The following is a 25,349-nucleotide window of genomic DNA, read 5'->3' as shown; positions in this document are numbered from 1 at the left end:
AAACGCTTTACACATTGCCTCCGGGATAAGCCTGACTGCTCGTGCCACGCTACCAAGGGGGTGAGCAGGGATTATCTTTGGCGTGTAACTCCCCAGCCCTGACTAGAGTGGTGGTTTCTGCCTGGCTTTGGCGCAAGCCCTAGCCAACCAGAAATCGCCATTTCTAACAGTGAATTTATAAGTGCGTGGGGATTGGCGGAGTGATTGTATAAGTACATATGTTGGCGCAGCCTAATTCTGACAACGAGCTTGTCTCTAATTGACTGCCCTCCATGTCCCAAAAACTGAAATTTGGACTTTGCATGGCCCTGTATTGCTACAGCTGCAATACTCCACTGGATGTGCAATAAACATTTACATCCACACAGATGTGTCATGTCCATCATCTTTCTTGTGTGGAACTATGGATGAATGTAGGGTCAGTGATTCCCCGTACCTTCCATGTTGGCCATGTTGTGGGACTTGGCTCACAGAGTGACACATTGACGATTGCGACCCGGGTGACGGCAGCACTACAACAAGAACACCCGCAGTTGGAGCCACGCCTATAGCTCCGGAGTCATTCTTCACAGCTTCACGCAGGACTGGCATACACCAGGCCAGCCCACTCTGCTTACGCTTACAGGGAAGGACAACATTGCTATATGGCCCAGATTTTCATTGTAGTGATCTGCTGGTCACAGGTCTAGTTGTCAGTACGCCACAGCCACTCCCTCACGGCTGGTATACACCCACACCAAACCCATCCAGCACAGGCGTCACAGGACACGTGACCCTACCAATAAAAAAGACCAGGCACACGTGCTCTATGCCATTTTAGAGTTGCTCCCACCGCATGCACTGTGAAGGCCCGTCCCGGTGGTCCAGACACCTCATGTAGGCCTGAGCCACCGAACAGGGAGGCCTGCTGCCTCGTGCATGGCATGACTGGTCACTGAGTTAGTGGCACCGCAAGGACTGAGCGGGTGTGCAACCTGCGATGATGATAGGTGCACTAGTATGTCCTCCGCCATGGCAAAATCAAGACGCAGCACCAAATGTGAGAACTGTTGGCCTGCGGAGCGGGACTGCATGATGTGGAGGTTGCCTTGTCCGCAAAAAAGTGAGCAGTGAGGCCTGGGTGCGCAGCGGTGGGCAAATATATCTGGGCAGTGGGAGTGGATGGGGTGCAGCAGTCTGGGTGCGCAGCGGCACGCAGTCACCTCCGGGCAGTGGGAGTGCATGGGGTGCAGTAGCCTGGGTGCGCAACGGCTGTCATACACCTCTGGGCAGTGGGAGTGGATGGGGTGCAGCAGCCTGGGTGTTCAACAGCGAATAGACACCTCTGGGCAGTGGAAGTGGATGGTGTACAATAATCTGGATACACAAAGGCGGGACAGCGATTTAGGCATGCGCAGTTGTATGTACTCATCCATTACTGATTCCATACTATGTTTCAGATGACTAAGCTTCAGGGCTGCCCTATATCCCGGCACGTGGTTGGAGACACACCGGTGGCAGAAAGGTGAGCTGTGAGGATTTTCTCCACGGTGTCAACACTCACTCTCCCTCTCCATCTCTTCCTTTCTGTCACTCACACTCTTTCTCTCTCTCTCACTCTATCTCTTCCTTTCTCTCTCTCTCTCATTCTTTCTTTCTCTCTTCCTCGCTCTCACTCTTTCTCTCTCTTCTTCTCTCTAACACTGTTTCTCTCTTACTTGAATCTCACTCTCTCTCTTTCTCTCTCACTCTTTTTCTCTTTCTCTGTCTTCCTCTCTCTCTCTCTCTCTTTCTTTCTTTCTCTCTCTCTTCCTCCCTCTCACTCTTTCTCTTTCTCTCTCTCTCTCTCTCTCTCTCTCCTTTGCTGGACGCATGACGCACCATCTTATCTTTCTTTTTGTCTTGCAGGCTGTGATTCACAAATTGTGCACTTGTATGTACTCATCCATTACTCATTCCATACTGTGTTTCAGATGACTAAGCTTGAGGGCTGCCCTATATCCCGGCACGTGGTTGGAGACACACCGGTGGTAGAAAGGTGAGCTGTGAGGATTTTCTCCACAATATCAACACTCACTCTCCCTCTCCATCTCTTCCTTTCGGTCACTCATACTCTTTCCCTCTCTCTCACTCTCTATCTCTTCCTTTCTTTTTCTCACTCTCTATCTCTTTCTCTCTCTTCCTCTCTCTCACTCTTTCTTTCTTCCTCTCTCTCACACTGTTTCTCTCTTCCTTGTATCTCACTCTATCTCTTTCTCTCACTCTTTTTCTGTTTCTCTATCTTCCTCTCTCTCTCACTCTTTCTTTCTCTCTCTCTTCCTCTCTTCCTCTTCCTCTCTCTCTCACTCTTTCTCTCTCTCCCTCCTTTGCTGAACCCATGGCGCACCATCTTATCTTTCTTTTTGTCTTGCAGGCTGTGATTCACAAATTGTGTACTTGTATGTACTCCTCCATTAATGATTCCATACTATGTTTCAGATGACTAAGCTTGAGGTCTGCCCTATATCCCGGCACATGGTTGGAGACACACCAGTGGCAGAAAGGTGGCTGTGAGGATTTTCTCCACAGTGTCAACACTCACTCTCCCTCTTCCTTTCTGTCACTCACACTCTTTCTCTCTCTCTCTCTCTCTCTCTCTCTCTCTCTCTCTCTCTCTCTCTCGTCAAACGACGCCAAAGTTATTAGCAAATCAAAAAATGCTTTTCCTATGGAAACTAGGTTATAACTAGAACTACTTCTGGCGACCGCCAGTAGGTAATTTACTTTAAAACGATTATAAACTATTAATTTTTATGTATTTTATCATTTTAAAATTATATGAAAATGTAACAAATAAATATATGTATATATACCAATAACAAAATCTATTTTAAAAAACATTCTATTATTAATTAAAGCATTAAACTATTTAAAAATCTTTAAACTTAAATTTCTTACTCCAGTCAGTGCAACAGTAGGGAAACTGTTGGATAGCAGAGGGGTTAAAATTACTATTCCCACTCCAATGAGTGCAACACTAGAGAAAGTGTTGGATAGTGGAGGGGTAAAAATGACTATTCCCACTCCAGTCAGTGCAGCAGTAGGGAAAGTGTTGGACAGCGGAGGGTTAACATTTACTATTGCCACTCCCATCAGTGCAACAGTAAAGAAAGTGTTGGATTGCAGAGGGGTAAAATGTACTTTTCCCACACCGGTAAGTTCAAAATTAAATACAAACTAGAACAAAATATTTGAAAAACAAAATAAATAAAAATAAATATATGTTCAAAATTTAAATAGAAATATATTTATTAAAAAAAAATAATAAAAATAAAAACATATTATAATGTTAAATACATTTCACAAATACCTACAAATATTATATTGAATAAAATGAAGAAAAAAAGCATTTTTGTTTAGAAATTATTTATGAACAAAAACATTAATTACAAAACTTTAGTTTATTTACTTCCTACCCTATAACACCACACAATTCACATCCCACAACTAAATTAAAAAAAATATACTTCCATAATTACCATAATTAATTATCAAGTAAATAAAGATTATTAAAAAAGAATTAAAACACATAAAAAGTAATTAACTTCCCATCCTTTGCCCCATAATCCCCACAACCCACACCTAAAATTAAACTGTAAAAAAAATTAATTACACAACTTAAATTGTTTTTCAATTAAAAAACTAATAGTATTTAAAACTAATTATAAATTAAGTAAAATTAATTTACTTTCTACCCTTTACCCCTATAAAACCAACACCCACACACAAAAATAAATTACCCTAATTAATGAACATCAAATTCATTAATATTAATTATCAACTAATTATTAATTAATTAAAACTAAATACTTCCCACCCTTTATCCCTATAAACCCCATAACCTGCACCTACATTTTATTACAAAATTTCCATTTTTAATTTTCAATTAATTAACAACTAATTATTAATTAATTAAAAATAAATTACTTTCCACCATTTATCCCATAAACCTCACATTCTTCACCTAAATAAATGCACAATTACCATAATTAATTACCTATTAATTAACAACCAATCAATAATTAATAAAAAATAAATTACTTCCCACCTTATACCCCTATATATCCCACAACCCACACATAAAGGTGCCGATTCCGATCGGGTAAAAATTTTTCCCGTACGACTCGTATCCGTATTTTTTTCTGTACGAGTCGTACAAGTCCCGTACAAACGGCGAAGTACGATTTGTACCGTAAAATTACATGCAAATTGCCTCGGGAAAAGTCTACGAGACGTCCCCGGACAGATTTACGTACGAGTCGTAAAACTGAAGTCCGAGCGCACAAGTCCGATCCGTACCGGCGTCCCGAATACACAAGCGTATGGAAAACGTCCCGTACAGAGCGAACTTTGTACGACCACTACCACGGGTACACTTGGGCCCGGGGTACGAGTCGTACGGACCCCAACCCCACCCGCGCATGTACGCGCCATACCCCAGCACCTGCGTATGTACGCGCCGGACCCCCCCACCGCAGCACCCGCGCCTGTACGCGCCGTACCCCAGCACCCGCGCATGTACGCACCGTACCCCAGCACCCGCGTATGTAAGCGCCGTGCCCCCCACCACAGCACCTGCGTATGTACGCGCCGTACCCCCCCACCCCAGCACCCGCGCATGTACGCGCCATACCCCCCACCCCAGCACCCATGCATGTACGCGCCGTACCCCAGCACCCGCGTATGTCCGCGCCATATCCCCCACCCCAGCACACGTGTATGTAAGTGCCGTACCCCCCACCACAGCACCCACGTATGTACGCCCCGTACCCCCCACCCCAGCCCCGTACTTGGACGCACCGTACCCCAACACTGTACCACAGCATCGCGTATGTACGAGTCGTACAACACCATTGCACATGTGATCACTGTACAACAACATAGCCATGGACGCACCTTACCTACGCGAAAAAGACTCGTACTGAACCAGGACACTGTAAAACAGCACAAGGACCGTCAATTCGACTCGCACAACACCACAAAACACGTCTACAGGACAAAAAACAACTAAAAGACTGACCTGGCACATCCAAACAGTCAAACAGAGGCCCAAACTCACAACCACTACTTATAACACACCCACCAAAAGTTCAAACACAGCCACACCCTCAAATGGACCAATAAAAAGGGCCCACAATCACAAACCATGAGCCTTTGCAACAGACCCACTGCTGACAGACATCACATACAAACAACTGCACCCATACACCTTAACTTACGCACCTTCACACAACCTCCTTCACACAGACCCCCTCTACACATACACACACACCTACACATTCACACCCACACACCCACAACCATCCACATCCACACCCACACCCCACACCATGCCCACAGACAAAAATCCAAAGTTCACAAGGGAGGAGCTGGACATCCTTGTCAACGAAATCATCAGAGTCGAGCCACAGCTCTTTGGAACATTGGTCAGACAGACCAGCATATCCCAAAAAACTAGCCTGTGGCAGAGGATCGTCGATCGGGTGAATGCTGTTGCGCCCATCAGAAGGACCAGGAATGAATGTCAAGCCAGGTGGTACGATCTGCACAGGGCAGTCAAGCGCAAAATGAACGAGGAATACGCCCAGAGTAACATCACAGGAGGTGGGCTGCCCCGCAGACCAGTACATTACCATCCCTGGGAGGAGAAGGTGATGGCCCTGCTTCCGCCGGTGGGAGTACACGGAGTCGAAGGAGTTCGAGAGCCTGGTGAGTACACAAACAACTCACGTAACATGGGGGGAATGGCATCCACACCCCAACTACAACAAATGCACTCACCTACCCCCAAGTCCTCACCTGACACAACCACACTCTAAACAACTCTCAGGCCACTAACATGAGTATGCCCCATTTACAAAGCAAGGCCATGCCATGTCCCAGCCTACACAAACCACAAACCCAAGACAGGATGTCCGGGATGCTGGGAGGGTGGGGATCACTAAACATATTGTACAACTCAGAAACAGACACCATTGCCCTCAGCCCATATGGCCCAGGTACATACCCATGCACCATGCGCAATGCACAGGGACTGGCAAAGTACTGACAAGGTAGCTGACACTTGGCCCTGCTGTAGGCAGCACAAGGCCCTCCTGTATTAACTGCAAAATCTAACACAAACACAACCAGCTCAGATATCTAGGACAGGAACTCACACTCACTGACATGGCAGCATGCTCCATGGGGTGACAGATACATCACCTGGGAGACCAACTGCCAAATCACACTACACCCACCAGCAGGCACCGTCAATCAATCAACAATCGATCAGGGTACTTGTAAGGCGTGCTACTTGCGAGGGTCTCAAGGCGCTGGGGGGGTTTCCAATACTGCTCGAAGAGCCAGTTCTTGAGGAGTCATATGAAGGCAAGTAGGTCTTGGGTCAGTCATAGGAGGGTTGGGAGGGTGTTCCAGGTCTTGGCGGCGAGGTAGGAGAAGGATCTGCTGCAGGCGGGCGTACGTTGGATGCGGGGGACAGCTGCGAGGGCGAGGATGCCAGAGCGGAGCTGGCGGGTGAGGGTGTAGAAACTGAGTCTGATGTGCAGGTAGGCTTGTCCGGCGGTGTGGAGTGCCTTGTGTGCGTGGCTGAGGAGCCTACAGGTGATCCTCTTGTCGATGTGGACCCAGTGCAGGTCTCTCAGGAGGGGGGTGATGTGGCTGTGGCGGGGGGTGTTGACGATCACTTGTGCCGAGGCATTTCAGAAGCGTAGTAGCCGCCGTTGGTGTGTGGATGGGAGTCCTGCATAGAGTGCAGTGGCGTAGTCCAGTCAGCTGCTGACGAGGGCCTGTGTCACTGTTCTACTTGTTTAAGTCGGGATCCACCAGTAGATCCGGCGGAGCATGCGTAGGGTGTCGTAGCAGGAGGAGGAGACGCCGTTGACCTGCTTGGACATGGAGAGGGAGGATGCGGGGATCAATCCTAGGTTGCGTGCGTGTTTGGTGGGTGTTGGTGATGTCCCCAGAGCGATTGGCCACCAGGAGTCGTCCCAGGGTGAGGGTGTGGGTCCCAGGATGAGGACCTCCGTCTTGTCCGAGTTCAGTTTCAGATGGCCAATCCACATCCAGTCGTCGATGGCCCTCAGACCCTCGTGGATGTTTGTCTTGGCGGTGTGAGGGTCCTTGGTGAGGGAGAGGATGAGCTGGGTGTCGTCGGCGTAGGAGATGTCTTAGAGGTTGTGGTGGCGGGCCACTTGTGTGAGGGGGGCCATGTGGATGTTGAACAGCGTCGGGCTGAGTGATGATCACTCACCCCTCACACAAGCACACACCCCTGGGGCAGCCAAGGGAGTCACACACTCTCACAATCCACATGTGACACAACAAGACCAAGCCACAGCCAAAAAAGCATCCAAGGCCAAATGCGACATGTCAAAGACCCTGGATAACATTTCAATCAGTCCCCTGCAACATACCCATCCACAAGTGAACATTGATATGAATGCTAGGCACATAAAACTACCTGGAGGAACTGTGGCAACCAGAACATGTATGAAACATGGATGTCGCATGAAACAGCATTAACATTGTCTCTCTCTCACACACAGGGCAACGTCATGGATCTCCCCCCAACACTGGGGGGGAACAATCACAGGCCCAGGCTCGGCAGGAAGATGATCCCACTGGCAGTGACAACTCTCAGCACTCTGTGGATGACCCCAACCAACCTGGACCCTCTGGTGCCCAAGCCCCTGCAGCACCTGTGTCAGGTACATCTGTGCCAACCACCACCCCCATTCTTGCCACATCCCAGGAGACACCCAGGAGACCTGCCCGCACAGAACAACTGAGCCAGTCTGACCTTGAGGGACAAGGTTCTCCGGCCACCCAGGAGGAGGCAGACAACCCTGCAAATGCTATCCCTCAGGGGTCCGGTAGACCCGATGTGCCCACAACGGTAGGCCAGGCTCGTGTGGGCAGGGGTGGTGGGAGTGGAGGCAGGCGGAGGCGCAAACCTGACCAGCCAGCTGAGGGAACCGGTATGTCACACATACGCCACATCTTGGAGACATACCGGCGTGACGTTGAGGGTCCCCACAACTTGGCAGAATGTAGGAGCATAACACTAAGGGGGGAATCTGTCTGGACGCCTCAAAGTTGCGGGGGAGGGGGGAGGGGAGGGTGTTGGGTTAGTGTGAAGTTCAGTAAAAAAATGTGTGTCTCCAGTGGGGAGGTGTATACAAGATATGACATACTACTATAATATCTGTTAGAATTAAAGGCACCGCTATTTCAGTATACAGCGATGCCCGGCCTCCGGGATGTGGGATAAGCTGGCGGAATGACGTGATGGTTTGTGGTAAAACAGCCGGCCTCAGGGTTGTAGGCGCACACTTATGTATGTCACCATGTGTCATCAGATATTAAATAAATATAAATTTTTTAAAAAAACTATGTCCTGCATGCTGGAGTACGGTGGATGTGAAGAATGGTGGCCAGGGCAAGGTTGGATACACGGAGTTGGCACAACGGGGTCTCGGATGACAGACGGCCAAGGTTGGTGTGAGGTCTGGGTTTGTGGCCTGCCTCCTGAGTGTGGGTGAGGAGTCTGAAGGTCATCCTGCAGCACACAGTGATCCATTGCAGCTATCTCTAGTGGACGGTGATGTGGCTGGGGCGCAAGATGTTGAAGCTGAGGTGTGCACATGCAGCCTGGATGTGGACTGGTTTCCCGGGAGTTAGGATGTACTTGCTCCGTAGAGGGCGGGGCAGTAGTTGACACGGCTGGTGTCGTGGGCCTGGGGCATGGTCTGTCTTTCCCTGGAGTGGATCATGTGCATCATGCAGAGGGTGTTGCACCCTGAGGTACAGATGCTGGTTATTAGCATGGCAAATGTGAGTGACAAATCCATGATGCACACCATCTTGTGTGCGTGGCCACTGGGTGTATGTGCAGGGCTCTTGCGGGTGGGACACAAGCAGTTGACCCACCTGTAAGGGGACAATCCTCAGATGATTACCTCAGTCCTGTACAAGTCCAGCCTCAGGTGGCTGATGTTCAGCCATTCATCAATGGATCTCATGCCTTCTTGAATGTTGGAACTGCCAATGGCTGCGTCTTTGGTGAGGGTGAGGAGTACCTGGCTGTCAATGGCATACGAGCTGATGAAGAGGTGCTGTGTGTATGTGATGCCGGTGAGGGGGACCTGGACACATTGAAGATTGACACGCTGAGAGATGATACCTGGGCCATGTGCCAGATTATGCCACTATACTACATGGTGAAGGCTTGAGTCCCACTTCTATGGCCTTGCTGGTGTACGGAGCCGGTGGGGACATTACCTGGTTGGTGTGAAAGGGCCTGGAAGGCGGGGCAGCGCTGTGTAGGCAGTTGGAGTTGCACACTCATCATGCAAAGGTGTCGTGTGTGCACCTAGTGTATGCCTGAGAGCAGGTGGTAGCTCCTTGGATGGACAATGCTTGGAGGGTGGCTGCAACATCAGACTGTAGTGTGATGTGGGTCATGTAATGACATGAGGTTTGTGCAATGTGTACGTTGCATGCGCTGACGGTCCAGCCTTTGGCACCGCGTGGGCGCAACAGTGGCACAGACAAGGATGTCAGAAAGGACTACTGCAACAGCCGTATGTAAAGGAAGGAGTGTCTGGTTTCCCATGGCACACCCAGAGACAATGGATGCACAATCACCAAAGATGACTGACACCGGATCATTAAACTGAAGGACGAGCTGCGCACAGGATACACACCCTCAGCAGGTGTTGACGGTCTGTTGTGGTCACCAACATGCCCAAATACATACACAACCATGGACATCATGCACAATGGATATTCAAATCCCTGAAGAACTGCATGCATGTTGCTAAACTACACATAGACTCATATGCACAATCTTTGACAACTATGCCAGCGATGCCGCATGCAAAGTGGCAAGATACCTGTATTGACAGAGATGAGGCACCTTGGAGGGTGAGGAACACCTTTATTACTCAGGTTCACACCTAGGGAAATGCATCAATATGAACAGACTCACAGGTCATTTGGCAGAACATGTGGGACCTACACTGGACACCCCCTTCACAACACAGATGCTGTAAATCCATTGAACTGGCACACAAGTGAAGGGTGTGAGCCAAACACCCCCTGCTGCACACGGAGGGGCTGCAATTCCCCATTTATCCTCTAATGGGGATGTCCCACACTATGTCCACCCGTAGCATCCCGTATGTTTCAGAGGGAAGTTGTACACATATTGATGCCTTCATCAGAATCCACAGTCCCATCACAGATGACTGCTACGAAGGGTGACTATCAATACATGGGAGTCATGCAACATGCAACATGTCATGTGCCCCATGGTGAGTCAACATGTATGTATAGTAACACAACATGCACAGGAGCAGTGCCCACACATTACAAACACCTACCAACACCTACCAACACCAAAATGCCATGCAGCAATCCTTAACCAAATAGACTTTTCCCCATGTCCGTGCATGGGACGCTGATTCAGCACACGTTGCAATACTCATGAGGAATAGCGGGAGGCCAACGATGACACGAGCAGACAGCATGCGAAACTACCTGGGGATGACAGACACACAAGAAGTCAGGGAAGAGATTGTCATCCGCATGCATGGTCATTTACTCTACAGGAATAAGTGTGTCACCATGCTATATTAAAATTGAGTGTCTAAGCTAAAATGTGTGGAAGGACATCATCACTCGAGTGACACATCTGAACACACATCTAAGTCACTTAGCATACAGTCAGCTGGACACACACATTGCAACACATGCCACACAAGGCTCCAGGCGTGCACACTCTGACCCATGGACTCACCATTATGAGAAGAAGTTGCGTATGAGCGGACTCCGGATGTCGTCCTCCTCCTCCTCCTCATCCTCACTTGTCTCGTGACCAAGCCCTTCATCCTCCACGGGTGGATGTTCCTGCTCATCCGGATCCAGGATGAGTGGCACAGCCTTCTCCACTGCCATGTTGTGGACCCGCCTGTCTTGTGAAGGCACCGGAATCGGCTCTTCAGGAGGCCAAACGTCCTCTCAATCACTCGCCTGGTCTGCCCATGTGCGTTGTTGTAACGGTGATCTGCAGCTGTTCTGGGGTTGCGGAGGGGCGTCATCAGCCATGGCATGTTGGGATAGCCAGAGTCCCCTACATGGAAACATCATGTAAAGAAGTGGGTCAGGAGATGCCGTAAGATACAAAAAAAGCGCTAAACAAAGGACAAACAGAGTATACCCACCAACAAGACATGCTCGTTCGTTGTGCAGCCCCAGCATCATTTCTGGCACCCTGCTACGCCTCATGATGTAGGCATCGTGTGCTGACCCTGGAAAACGTGCACAGACATGGGAAATCAGCATGTTAGCAAGACACACCACAATGGCATTTATAGAGTGATAATGTTTACGGTTGCGATAGGCGACCTCCTGTGCCTGTGGTGGTACCAAAGCCACATGTGTCCCTTCAATAGACCCAATTACATGGGGCATCCCTCCCAGGGCATAGAACTCACCCTTGACACCTGTCAACTGCTCACGAGTTGGAAAATGGATGAATTCATCCAGGTGCTCCAACTTGGCTTCTAAAAAATCATGCAGGACACGGCTGAACATGGTCTGTGACATGCCACCCACATCAGCTATGGTGAATTGAAACGTACCGGTGGCAAAAAAATTTAGGGCTGCCTTCACCTTCATCTTGGGGGTCAGCGCAGTAGGATACCTGTGTCGCGGTTGGAGGTGTTGTTCAAGCTTTGCGGTCAAGTTCTCAATCAACTGTTGCGAGAAGCGTAACATCTTATGCAGTCACGTTCCCTCATGGCACCCAAGTCTGGCATTGATCGGGGAGAGGCGGTGCCCTGCAGAAAATTGGAAGGAATAACGAAGAGTTAGTACATAACAACATCAATGTCAATGAACTGAGCACATGCTCAACTGCTACTACACATCTGCTAAATACAGAGTCAGGTCTGTGCAATACATCCAGGACACGTATGCCAGCCAGGTGATACTCCTACGACAAACCAGCTACACCCGTTGATAGTCAAGTTCTACATGACATGGCCCGAAACTAGCTGTGGGCCAGTGTAAGTGAACAGCCAGAGACATCACAGGAGCGACATACATCCACATATCTGCATTTGAAGGATGTCATCTCATACAGACTGCTGGCGGCAATCTAGACGCACAGGTCACATGTCATTGGAAATGTACAGATCATACACATAGCGATGAAGGGGTACACGTGAAAAACAAAAACACAGACATGGATACAGCGCAGATATGTCCTCATGTCATAAAATCATCTTTGAAGCATCCAGACACACGTAACGTGTGAATCCACATGTGGCATGGTGTGCGTATATGTGTGCCATGCCCATCTACACACAGACACATGTTGTATGCAGCAACAGCAGATGCAGTTGACGGAACACCAACAGCAAGCTCATGGGAACACATGACACACACAGGACATAGTCACATCGGGCACGCTGGTACTTAGATGTCAGGTGTTAGTGTCCCTGTCCCTGGCATCAGGGGACATTTGCGGGTGTTGGTGACTGCCATACCAGTGATGCAGTGCTTGACACGTTTGTACTACATGCACACATGTGCAAAGTGGGAAGGGGAAGTGTGCCACATACTGCCCCATCACACTTGACATGTGTACACAGGTCATCACACATCTATTGTGCTAAAACATGAGGAGACATGTGCCATATCACTGCCTGACACACCTAGGCCCTGCACATGAAGGACTGCAATGACTATGACTTGATGTACAGCCGTGCACGAGTCTGACACCTCCATTCCATTCGTGTGCGCCTCCTATCACCTGTGTAAGCTGTGAAACACACCGTACACACACTCTGAGGCCGTGTGAACGGTCCGTATCATCACATTGGTGTTCCCGCCGTAGTACGGGTGTGTGTACGGACCGTACACACGTACGTGTACTACCAGTGTGTACACGTACGTGTACGACCAGTGTATACACTGCCGTAGTACACGTAGGTGTACACACTGGTCGTACGTGTATGACCGTAGTCCACGTACGTGTACACACTGGTAGTACACGTACGTGTACACACTGCTCGTACACGTACGTGTACGACCAGTATTTACATGTACGTGTACGACCATTGTGTACACCTACGTGTACTACCAGTGTGTACACGTAGGTGGACTACGGTCGTACCCTTACGGGTACGACCGTAGTCCACGTACATGTACACACTGGTCGTACACGTACGTGTACACACTGGTCGTACACATACGTGTCAAACGCACTGTGCAACTGGTACGGTAGGGGTACGTGTGAAACGCACCATACCTGTGTGTGGATAGCTAAATTACATAGGGACATATGAGGGACAAGTATTAGGGCCTAAATGCATGCTGGTTGTCATGGATACCGATTTTCAAGTTAAAATTTACAATCATGTGGCCTGGAAAAGGCAGTTGGCAACTAAATACAATGTTGCAAAGTGGTTGTTGACTTCACATTATGCTCAAATTTTGAACCATGCAAAGGCCCTCACTGGGGTATGTTTAAAGGGATTGGAGGAAACGTAGGATGCAAATGAGAATGACCAATCACTCTGTACTCCTGTAAATGAAACAGCCCAGCAAGGCAGATATAAGTCAGCCAGAACCCATGAGAGGGCACTTGCCTGCACTACCTTTCACTCTACACCACTGCTGCTGCTTGTGCTTCCTCTGGCACCATGTCAGGGTCTGTGGAGAGGGCCCAGCCTTTCACCCATGAGGAGAATGAGGCATTGCTTGATGTCATCCTCTCACAGTACCCCAGCCTGTATGGGAGACCAGGGGAGCAGGTGAGTGCTAACTCCACTAGCTTTGACTGTGCACCTTTTTTGTGACTGTCACTTCTGGCATTGTGTCCAGGTGTGACAGACATGCAATGTTGTTTAGAGTGGGTCCCAGGGGGGGGAATGGCTTATGTCTCCCATGCAGAGCATGATGTAGTTCCTGTGTGCACTCCTCACTTGCATTGTGCTTACTGTGACATTCACTGCATAGTGCATGGCACATTCAGCCTGCCCAATCCTTAGGGCAATTTTTGTCCTATAGTCCAAAGGTGATTCCCTGGCTCCCCCGGTGTGACAGGTGATTGTACCCACATATGTGTGTGAGTTGAGTGGAGCTGTGGTGAGAGTGTCCAAATGATGTATACGCCCCCTGGACATTGATGTGTGTGAATGTTCCTTGTCATGTGGGTGAGTGTCTATGTGGAGTGTTGCACCACAGCTGCATGGAGGAGGCAACAGCTCCACCCATCTGATGTGAGAAGTAAGCCGTGCAGAGTGTCTGACTTGCTGAGCTAGCACCACACCTGTGACACCCCACAGGCAAGTGGCACATGTGCAGAGTGAGGTTTGTATCCGCTGTTGCCAATGGCAGGTGATTGATCTGTGCCTGTGTGTGTCTGTGTACTTTGCTGAGGTTGTGTCAGTGGCCTGGGGCATGTGACTGCTTGGAGGTGCTGTCCATCAGCCTGGTGTTGCATGTGATGCACAGCAAGTGCCATGATCAGGGAGTGTGTTGCACCCCTCATGCCACCTGTGTACTTTCAATGCCATGTAGTGCATTGGGGCTTCCACATAGGCTAATGTCCCTATGACAAAGGTGCTATTTGTTGCCAGCATACTATGCCCTGTTCAACATATCAAAGATGTTCAAATGTGTGTCTCTGTGACATGGAGCAGGTGTAGTGATGTTGTCTCACTTTGTCATCCTCACAGGTAACTGCCTACGCCAAGGGGGAGATATGGAAGCGGGCCGTCAGGGCCGTGAGATCGGTGGAGGGTCGCAGTCGGCGCCTCGCCCAGGTGAGGAAACGCTGGCAGGACATCCGGTGCTGGACCCAGAGGATCGCCCGGTGGCAGCTGAAGGACTCACCTCCACGCAAGCACGGCGGGGGCCGACGACTGACCCACCAGATGAAGCGTGTCCTGACGGTGGTCTTCCCTGACTTGGATAGGCGGTTACAGGAGTTGCAGCAGCAGGAAGGGGGTAGGTACATGTGTGTTTGTTGTGTGTCACTAGCTTTCGGAAGTGCTCAGTCGCCTGGATACACAGCGAGGGTTAATTTGTGCAGTGCATATCCTGTTCCCTAAAGTCAAACGGTGCTGTTCTTCCTCCCTTCCCCTCCTTGACATGTGTTCCCTGGTCTGTGTGTAATCACTATTGCACATGGTCATCTAGGCTGGCAGTTAATCCAAGTGCACATTGCTTTCTGCATCATGTGGGGGGGGGGGTCTGAGACATGTGTTGTTACCTTGCCTGTGCCCTGTCCTGTTCAGTCATTTGGGGGTCCATATTAGTTGGCAATGATGCGGAGTCTCAACATAGGAGTGTGAGTTTTCAAATGAACAGACTTGCAGCATGCATGACCGATGTTGTGGCCTCAGACATGATGTGCATGAGTGGGAGATATGCATAGTGCCGGGACGGTAGCTCATGTTACAGTCAGATAATTCCAGGACCATGGAGCAGTGTTCCCACTACAGTCCCCTAAGACACCCTTGCATCGGAATCATGTGTGTCATCCAACACTGTGCCCATTCTCTGTGTGTTCAGCATAGTTAGGCCTCTGTGGCATTGTTCCCTGCCCTCATTTGTATTTATCTAAAGTGTGCTACATGTGCCCATTGTACAGGCTGACCCCATTTTGCTTGTGCATCCTCACACTGGGCAGTGCCTGTGTGTCTATGTACAACTATCTGTTGATGGTTGTTGGTCACAAATATGTGTTGGCAGCCTCACAAGGTGATGTGGAGTACATTTAGGAATTCTTGATGCACATTTGAGTAAACCCAGATTAAGAGGTGTAACTTCTGGATCTGTCTCAATAACATTGTCTCAGGTATGGGGGGTTTGTGCGAGCAAGGCCTACATGTCCAAACCTTATGTCTCCTTGCCGGGTCTGACCTGTGTGTGATAATTGTCTGGACAGACACTCAACATGCAGTGACCCAGTCATGTTGTGCTGGGTTTAATGTTTGTGCTTTGCAGCATGTGTCAAAAATGCAAATACATGGCTCATGCTCATCCATTTTTGCCACCAGTGTGTGGTCGAGATGCTACGTAGTTTGGTCTGTGTGTGCTGACATCTGTGTGGACATTCTTGCTTGCCATGAAGGTGTCTCCTCAGTGCAGGTGCTCCTTATCCCGACACATTGCAGGCCCATTAGCTAATGCATTGTCCTGTGTTTGGACATGTGTGCCACTCCACATGACAGGCAGTGGGTCAGATGTGTTGCCAACTGTGTCATCATGGTACGGATGTCCATGTGACAGGTGGCATGATTCCATTTTTTAGTCAATAAGTATTGTACCTTGGCACTCACTACACTTGTCAACATGTCTCAATTTTTCATATGCTTCATTTTGCTAGTTGGTTGTGAAGGACAATAATGTGCCTGCATGACAGATGTCTCCCAGGAAAGTGCAAAATAAAGTACTTTTACACTTTCCGTGGACACGCTGGCACATTTTACTGGAAGGCACAGTTTGATTACCACTTGTTTTCTGATTATACATATCCATGTTCACACAGTGTGTTTGCACGTGTGTAAGTCCTTGGTTGTTGCTGATACCAACTTACGAGTGTCAAGTCATGCAGACCACCGTGGTGCCATGTATATGTACTTACTGATACCCCATTTCTTCTTTACAGTGGCTTATTAGAATTCGGCTGCCAGCTCATACAATGACTGTGTAAATGTATTTTTGTGTGCACATCATTGTGTGACTTCTGTCATACAGTCAGATGTGACTTCTGTTCACAAAGTGGCACATTCACACATTCTAAACATGTACATTGTGTAAAGTGTTGTGAGTCCCAAGGGATTGCAATGTTTTTGGCTATGGTTTACAAAGTACTCACAGGTCTCAGAGTGTGGGGACACCTTCAGCATTGAGTTGTGTTATTTGGCCTTGGGTGCACCAATACTGTTTCGTTCACAGTGAACAAGAGGTGGCATGGCTTCATAGTCTTGCTGTGCTCAACTGTCCCCAGACACTAGCTTCTCAATATAATTCGATATCAAGTTATTTGCTGTTGTGTCATGATCTCCATTGTTTCCAAGTGTCATGGTGGGTCAACCAACTGGGGAGTGCAGGGTTACATATGTGCGGACTATTCTAGATGTTACTCATGATGCATTTCCTGATATGCACTGTGACATTTTTGTTTGGACTCATGTGTCTGTTGTATACAGGTGACTGATTATTTTCTGTCTCTTCACCTTGCCCACAGCATCATCGGAGGACACCGAGGGAGACACCTGCACGGACGTGGAGGAGGGATCCAGCACCGCTGCCACCACTGCTGCCGAGTCTGCGGGAGCAAGTGGCACGGAGGGCGAGGGGAGTCAGGCGGAGGACCTGTCTAGTAACAACACTGACTACGACGCTGACAGGTCCGAGGCTGAACTCCTCGAGGGGGGCGGAGGCTGCTACGACACCTGGCAGCAGCACTACATCTGTCACCGCCCCCTCCATTCCCATCACCGCCCTCCCAGTTGCTCTGGTCCCTTCTGTCCGTGCTAGGCAACACCGTGTCTCCTTTGTGCCAGGCACCGCACCCCCTGCCCCTGTCCCCCCTGCTGCCCTCACTGCAGAGTCTGTGGACATTCTGCGGCAGTTGCAGGTTGGCCAGACATCGATGCTGAATGGCCACACTCAAATCATGACACAGACGGTGTCGTACATGGAGGGCATGTCATCAGCGATGTCTGACCAACAGATGTTGCTGAGGTCCATGGACTCTTCGCTGACGGCAGCAGTGAGTCTCCTGCAGCGCTTCGTCCCCCCCCTACCCCTGCACCATCCACACTTCCCACTTCCATACCTGTCCCAAGCACACACAGACATTCCCAAGCACGCACCCCAACAGACACAGGCAGCACACCACCACGTAAGGGCAAGCGCACTCCTCCTGGCACGCATACTCAGGGGGATGAGGGCACACCCACTGGGTATGGGGCACACAGGCATACACGCAGCCACAGTCCGAGGCCGCATGGCGCACTACCCAGTCCCTCCAAAGGCACTCCCCTCGGCTCCCCTACCACACATCCTGAAAAAGAGGCATATCTGGCTGTGCTGGGCCTCAGCCCCTCTGGCTCTCCAGCCCGCAAACGGGAACGGCACTCCACGGGTAGGGGAGTTGAGTCCCCCTCTGTCCCCCCCTCCCCCAGTAGCGCTGCACCCCATCACTCCGACCCCCCTCCTCCTTTGAGGCTATGTTTTCTTCGGGTGAAGGGGAGACGCTGGACGACCTGGCAGCAGTGTGCAGCGCCGAGCTGACCTCCACCTTTGGCGCTACCCCACCCCCTGTGGTGGAGGCGTCCGTCCCTGCACCCACCACACCTACCCTTACACCTCCAGTCCCTGCGGTGCCTGGTCCTTCCCCACATGATGCCCCCCCAGTCGACGAACCTGAGGGTTCTAATGTGCAGGCAAGCTAGGGGAGACGCGTGGCCATGTGTCCCCCCCCCCAAGGACTTCTGATCTGGACTGGCCATGTGCCTTTGTAAATAGTGTCCTTAAATACATTTTCATTTAATGCTGAATAAAGCTTTTTTTTTCAGTTTGAACACATTTGCATTTCAGGTATTGATGTGGGTGCTGATGGTCCCGGAGTTGGGGTGGTGGTAATGTGTTATGTTTCAGGAAAAAGTTGTAGTCTGATGCTAATGGGGTGGACCATGGTATCTGCGTGCCATCACAATGTCTCTGCAAAGTATCTTTGGCCGTGTGTGCTATTTGTGTTTGGAGACATTGTCCCAAGGAGTGTTCCTTCTTCTGTGGCACCTGACATCTACCCTGCAGTGAGTTGCACTTTTGTTGTGCTGACCTGTGTCTACATTTCCTTTGTTGGTGACGGATCCCTTCAACTATGGCCATGCCTGCTCAGCAATGTCTCCGGCTGCATCGTCTGTGCCATCCTTGCTAGTCACTGTACTTGTGTATTGAGTATGTTGTCATGCCTTAATGGTGACATTCAGCATTTTACGCACTATGCATGTGTGTTATCCCAGCCTAGCACACATTTGGTACTTGTTCTGCAGGGTATTTGAGCACCTGACTGACAATTGTGGGCATTGTATCTGTGGGAAGTCCACCCTATTCCTTCCATGAGAGGCAACATCTTGGTGCCTGTCCCAGCACCTGTACATTCCTATCAGTCCTGTGATGTGCGTGACAGTGTGTGTTCCCTTTGGCTCTCTTAGTGTAGTGGCCATTGGCATGAGTATACAGTCTTGTGGCATGATCTCTGTGTGTGTATTGTGCTGCATCCGCCAGGGGTGGGTATGCATGTGTCATTTGTCCTCACACCCACACGTGTTCTGTTATGCAGTGGGGGAAGGACATCCATCCTCATGGGAGTGGGACACTGCTGTCAGTGATGTGTTGTTATGGCACTATCAACATAGTCGAACATTAGGGATGCGTACATACACCCATGGAGTTGTGCTCATCTGATCATGATGTACACACCCCCTTGACTCTGTCCACTGCTGGTATACCTCTGCACCCACCCCTCACATGTCTCTGTCCACTGCTGGTATTCCTCTGCACCCACCCCTCACATGTCTCTGTCCACTGCTGGGAGTGTTAGGCACCCACCCCTCACATGTCTCTGTCCACTGCTGGGAGTGATAGGCACCCACACCTCACATGTCTCTGTCCACTGCTGGTGTTCCTCTGCACCCACCCCTCACATGTCTCTATCCACTGCTGGTATTTCTCTGCAACCACCCCTCGCATGTCTCTGTTCACTGCTGGGAGTGTTAGGCACCCACCCCTCACATGTCTCTGTCCACTGCTGGGAGTGATAGGCACCCACCCCTCACATGTCTCTGTCCACTGCTGGGACTCCTTGGCAGACATCCACCCACCCGCACCCTTGGTGCTGTACACTGCTGTCCTGGCCATGAAAACACCCCAACATACTGGTTATATGCTGCACCAGGCCCTAAGCCAACATTTGTGGCGTGTGTACCACCATTGTAGTGGTGATGTAGGTGTACGCACCGTACCCACGCCCTCAGAGCGTGGGAACGGCCGGTACCACGCGTACCTCTACATCACCACTCCAATGGTGGTACGGCCCGTAACCACACCCTCAGAGCGTGGGTATGGCCCGTACCACCACTGGAGTGGTGATGTAGGGGTACGCGTGGTACGGGCCGTACCCACGCTCTGAGGGCGTGGGACAGCACGTACCCCTACATCACCACTCCAATGGTGGTACGGGCTGTACCCACGCTCAGAAGGGGTGGGTATGGCCCGTACCACCATTGGAGTGGTGATGTAGGGGTACGCGTGGTACAGGCCGTACCCACGCTCTGAGGTGGTGGGTACGGCCCGTACCACCATTGTAGTGGTGATGTAGGTGTACGCGCCATACCCACGCCCTCAGATCGTGGGTACGGCCCGTACCACGCATACCCCTACATCACCACTCCAATGGTGGTACGGGCCGTACCCAAGCTCTGAGGGGGTGGGTACGGCCCTTACCACCATTGGAGTGGTGATGTAGGGGTACGCGCCGTACCCACGCCCTCCGAGCGTGGGTACGGCCCGTACCACCATTGGAGTGGTGATGTAGGGGTACGCGTGGTACGGGCCGTACCCTTGCTCTGAGGGCGTGGGTACGGCATGTACCCCTCCATCACCACTCCAATGGTGGTACGGGCCGTACCCACGCTCAGAGGGCGTGGTTACGGGCCGTACCACCATTGGAGTGGTGATGGAGGGGTACGCGTGGTACGGGCCGTACCCACGCTCTGAGGGCGTGGGTACGGCGCATACACCTACATCACCACTCCAATGGTGGTACGGGCCGTACCCATGCTCGGAGGGCGTGGTTACGGGCCGTACCACCATTGGAGTGGTGATGGAGGGGTACGCGTGGTACGGGCCGTACCCACGCTCTGAGGGCGTGGGTACGGCACGTACCCCTACATCACCACTCCAATGGTGGTACGGGCCGTACCCACGCTCGGAGGGCGTGGTTACGGCCTGTACCACCATTGTAGTGGTGACGGGTACGCGTACGTGGGGATTGGTGGACACGCCCCCTGAAGTGACCAGACCCTGGAGATAATGTATGGGAAGTATATGGTATTTTTAAAATTAGGTAGCGGTTATGTTTCCGGCCCTTCGCCCCCACTTTGCCCCTGGGTGTTGTGCTGACCTTCTGCAGCGAGCGCGGCGGTTTCGGGGCTCCAGGTCGTAGACTAGGAGGGCCGGGATGACACGTAGGATGGGGTCCATGGCTGTCCGGCACGTACCGCTGCTCCTTCTTCGCGTCGTCCTCAATTTCCCGGAAGTTTTTGGCTGCCGTAAAAAATGATCCGTGCGGAGTGACGTAGGCACGAATCGTACTTGCTGGTCCGTTAAACGCTGCCTGACTCCGTCCGAACGTCACGTACGCGATGTCCCAGATCGGAATTGTGGGTATTTTTTCGTTGCACGTAATTTTTTACGATTCGTACGGAAATGATATTTCTGTACAAATCGTACTTGCTGGTTTGTAAGGTGCATTTCCCGGGTACGAGTCGTACGGAGAATACGCTCCGTACGACCATTCGTACCCGGGTTTTACAGGATCAGAATCGGCACCAAAATGTTAAAAATATATAAAAACACATTTAACACTATAAAATCTTGATTAAATAAATATTAATAATTTAAAAAAAAACAAATTATTTATTATAATTAAATTACTTCCCTCCCTATTCCCCTACAAACCCACAACCCGCTACGGAACTAAAAAACTCAAAATGTAATCAAAATAAAAATGATAACTACTAAAAAGTTAACAAATATATTAAAAAACATAAACAATACTTATACCAAAAATTCATCACATACATTCAAAATATATACTAAAATACATAACACTAGTTTAAAAATCGATATTTTAAACAACTATATTTTTGCAAATTATATTAATGACATTTTTTCAAACGATATTTCTTTAAGTTCGATATTTCTTGACAACGATATTCTTGCTGTCGATATTTCTGTGTCACGATATTTACAAGTCGATATTTGTGTAGGTCGACATTTACAACTCGATATCTTGTCTAAATACCCATCCTTTTCAATATGGTGTCTGAGATAGATGACTATTACAATACTGAATTTTAGTTGGGGAAACCTTATGTTCATTATTAGCTAGGTGAATGGACAAGGAGATTTTATCAAGTTTACAGTCCTCTTTTGTCTTAGATACGACTAGCAGGTCATCGTTATATTGCACTAACACTGCATTGTAGGCCAACTTCAAAATTCTCTAGCTCTAACCTAAAGCTAGAAGATGTTTTAATCATGCCCACTTTGGTGAGTGAAATTGGGAATTTAGCTTTTTTCCTCTGAAGTTCCCTGAGTTGGTCTCTCTAGGTGGCGTAAATAAAATTAATTCCGTGATTTGTTGGCCACATTGCAGAAACTAATTTATTCCCTGATCCTAAGGAACTTCTGCTTTTGCAGAAGGCCCCCAGGAGGGTCGTCCTTCCACGACTGGGAAACTGAAAAAAGCACAGCGGCCAAGGCAGTGTAGCAGTTGATGCTCCTTGCCCTGCATAGACAAGAGAAAGTTTCAGCTGCCATACTAGTCTGTGGAGGAAGGGGCTAGAGTAAGGAGGAGAACAAAAGACTGAGAAGGAGAGGAGCGGGATAGAAATAATGGAGAGTTAAGGTAAGGTTTATCTTTTCAGGCCTTCTAAGAAGGAGGATTTCCTGATGTAGAATGTCCGAGGTAGAACATTCTTTAGCACTAAAATGTGGAGTGTGGCAAATGGGCATCCACCACCTTGAGGAAGAGGTATGGAAGGGAGGGCTCCCAGCAGAGGGCAACTCATATTTGCTTTTTTTTAAATAAAAAAAGCTTTGCATTTCACAAGGCTTGAACAGTCTAGAAAATTTACAAATGTGTGAGTAAGACATCTTTACAGCCACTCCAAATTCTAATTCCATCTATTAGGTGACATCAGAGGCAGCTCCTCCATTAGGGCGGAGGAGCGTCTCCCCACTGCTTTCTCGCAGTGCGAGAAGCAGAAACATAAAATGGTATTGTATGCTGCATGCAACCTACATAGAGAAAATGGCCTCCCTACAGGCGCCCTGCTGGGCACTCTTCACACCAATTCGCCATTACAGCGTTGCGATTGGCTTAGGGGGGAGGTAGGATGCATGCTTGATTCTTCCAGTTCCTGGAAACGAGGTAGTTAAGACCCGGCCAGGAGCAGAGGCTCAGGACCCGGTAAGGTAAGTTTTTATTTCATTTAAAATACCCCCCCTGCGCGTGCAAACCCCTGTCTTGTCGAACAACACTAAAATGTAAAATCACTACGTTCTTCAAACCACAGTATGTTATTTTTTCAAAGCATGGCAATAACAACATGTCCCTATAGTGCTTCTAAAAATGTAAGTGAATGTTGACAAACAATCTAATAACCAAACTGGTAGCTTTAGTTCCTTGCTATAGCACACATGTTAATCAAGATCTAAACATTCATTTAAAGTGAAATAGTGCGGTTTCCTATTGAAACTGAATCGGAGTCTAAATAAATCGGGCAATGTGTGTGGTATTTGTTTGTCTGCCACTTTCGTGGTAGAAATTCCTTGTCTAGGCCTTTTCATTTGTCACCTACAGACAACCTGTCATGGTATCTTGTTGAAGGACTATTGCATCATGCAATGCCAGCAGTTACAGCGGGCTTTATGTCAGCCCACTGCTTATTATTTGATGTCTTTCTTGTGTTCTCATTCGCTTGCTTATTTGATGGCTTTCCTTCTTCTTGTGTTTGTCCATCGCCTGGAGCATGGACTCTTTACCATCATTTGGATTGGATGTCTCTGTTTCTTTGTGATTTGTGTGGGGTCTCCCTCAGGGCAACACAAACGATGGCAACCTTACTCTAAGATTCTGGTGCAAGTAAAAATGTAAGCTTCCAAGAAACCAGTCCTCCTGGCCTTATTTGAAACTCCAAATGATTCAAAGACTTACACAGTGTCTCAGTCTGAACACTTGTGCACTGTGGAGCTGCTGTCTGTTCAATTCCTGGTCAAGCATAGGGTGAAATGTTCATGCCCATGGACATTTAAAGTGCTTACTCTCTTAATTTAGTAAGGAAGTAAAAAAATGGATATGACTGGGTTAATATTGACACAAGGAAGTCTTTCTCTCGGATAACCTTAATACTCCTTTAAAGATCCTTGAGCTGAATGTGGTATTGATTGTTGTGTGCTTGGGTGGGGAGAGGTAGGGCGGTGGTAGGAGGGGTGTTTGGCATATTGGTGAAAGGCACATTTTGGTGAATGTGTTCATTTCATGGTTTTGTTTACTTCATGGTACTCAAATGCAAATAAAAAGATAAAAATGGATTAACTATTTAAATATGTTACAATGAACAAAATGTTTTTATTTTTGATGGCTTTGCCTTCAACAGGAAAGCAAAAGTTGAGTTAACATAAAAATGTGAACTAGAGAAAAACTGATCTTAATTTGCTCCATAGGTCACCCTCCTGGAACAGAAACTTAAGGAGCAGTGTAAGGTTGATTATGAAGTTAAAGTATATCCTGGACAGACCCACGGCTTTGTTCACCGCAGGAAGGAAGATATTAATCCCGACGATAAACCATTCATTGAGGATGCAAGAAGACGAATGATCGAGTGGTTGAATAAATACATGTGAATACGAGACCAAGAGCAAAATTCCCAACCAACTCTGTTATGAAAATCATGCACAAATTATTAAAATGAACGGAATATGAAGTTTAATCTTTGTGATGTTGCTCGTGTTGCTGAGAAGATGATACAATTGTAAAATCAGGCCTACGAAAATTCAACCGTATTTCTAGTAACCAGATTCATTCTTTGATTTCATGATTTAAAAAAAAAAAAAATCTGAGATTAATATGGAAGAAAGAGTATAAGATTTTCTTTTAAAATATTCTTAGTGGGGGTGGCAGATGATTCTCATATGTATAATGATTCTCAACTGTATCTGCCATAGGCAGATACCGTTTTCTGCAGCACTGGGTGAAATGCCATGCTGCACTGTATTGTTGTAAATATGGATCAGACCTGTGTGTAAGAAGTTGCTGAGTGTGGTGTCAAGCCAAGAATGATAACACAGCGGTCTGTCAAAGTCTTGTACATATTCACACAAGTACAGTGTGGAAGTGTGTCACATATACAAAGTGTTGCCAAGCCACATCAGGTGGATCAACACTGCCTAGTATATACTGCGAAGCACGGTTTCACCCAGTAAAGTCCAAAATAGTGATGGTGCTGTTG

General features: G+C 48.7%; 1 protein-coding gene across 3 annotated transcripts in view; it reads left to right on the top strand.

The window, feature by feature from the left end:
- Positions 1 to 24,830, top strand: part of CMBL (carboxymethylenebutenolidase homolog) — a 540,414-nt gene extending 515,584 nt beyond the window's left edge. For 2 of the 3 annotated variants that reach the window (XM_085606773.1, XM_085606772.1), the window contains one exon: positions 24,565 to 24,830. In XM_085606773.1, the coding sequence (XP_085462899.1) occupies positions 24,565 to 24,744 (180 nt within the window). In that variant the 3' untranslated portion in view covers positions 24,745 to 24,830. Of the gene's footprint in view, positions 1 to 1,439; positions 1,505 to 1,952; positions 2,018 to 24,564 lie in introns of all 3 variants that reach the window. The other variant, XR_014962064.1, reaches the window with a different exon arrangement.
- The last annotated feature ends 519 nt before the right edge of the window (positions 24,831 to 25,349 follow it).

This window comes from Triturus cristatus, chromosome 5_2 (genome assembly GCF_964204655.1).
Source record: "Triturus cristatus chromosome 5_2, aTriCri1.1, whole genome shotgun sequence".
Lineage (NCBI taxonomy): Eukaryota > Metazoa > Chordata > Amphibia > Caudata > Salamandridae > Triturus > Triturus cristatus.
Note: the sequence above shows the minus strand (reverse complement) of the source record. Positions and strands in the feature narration are given on the sequence as shown.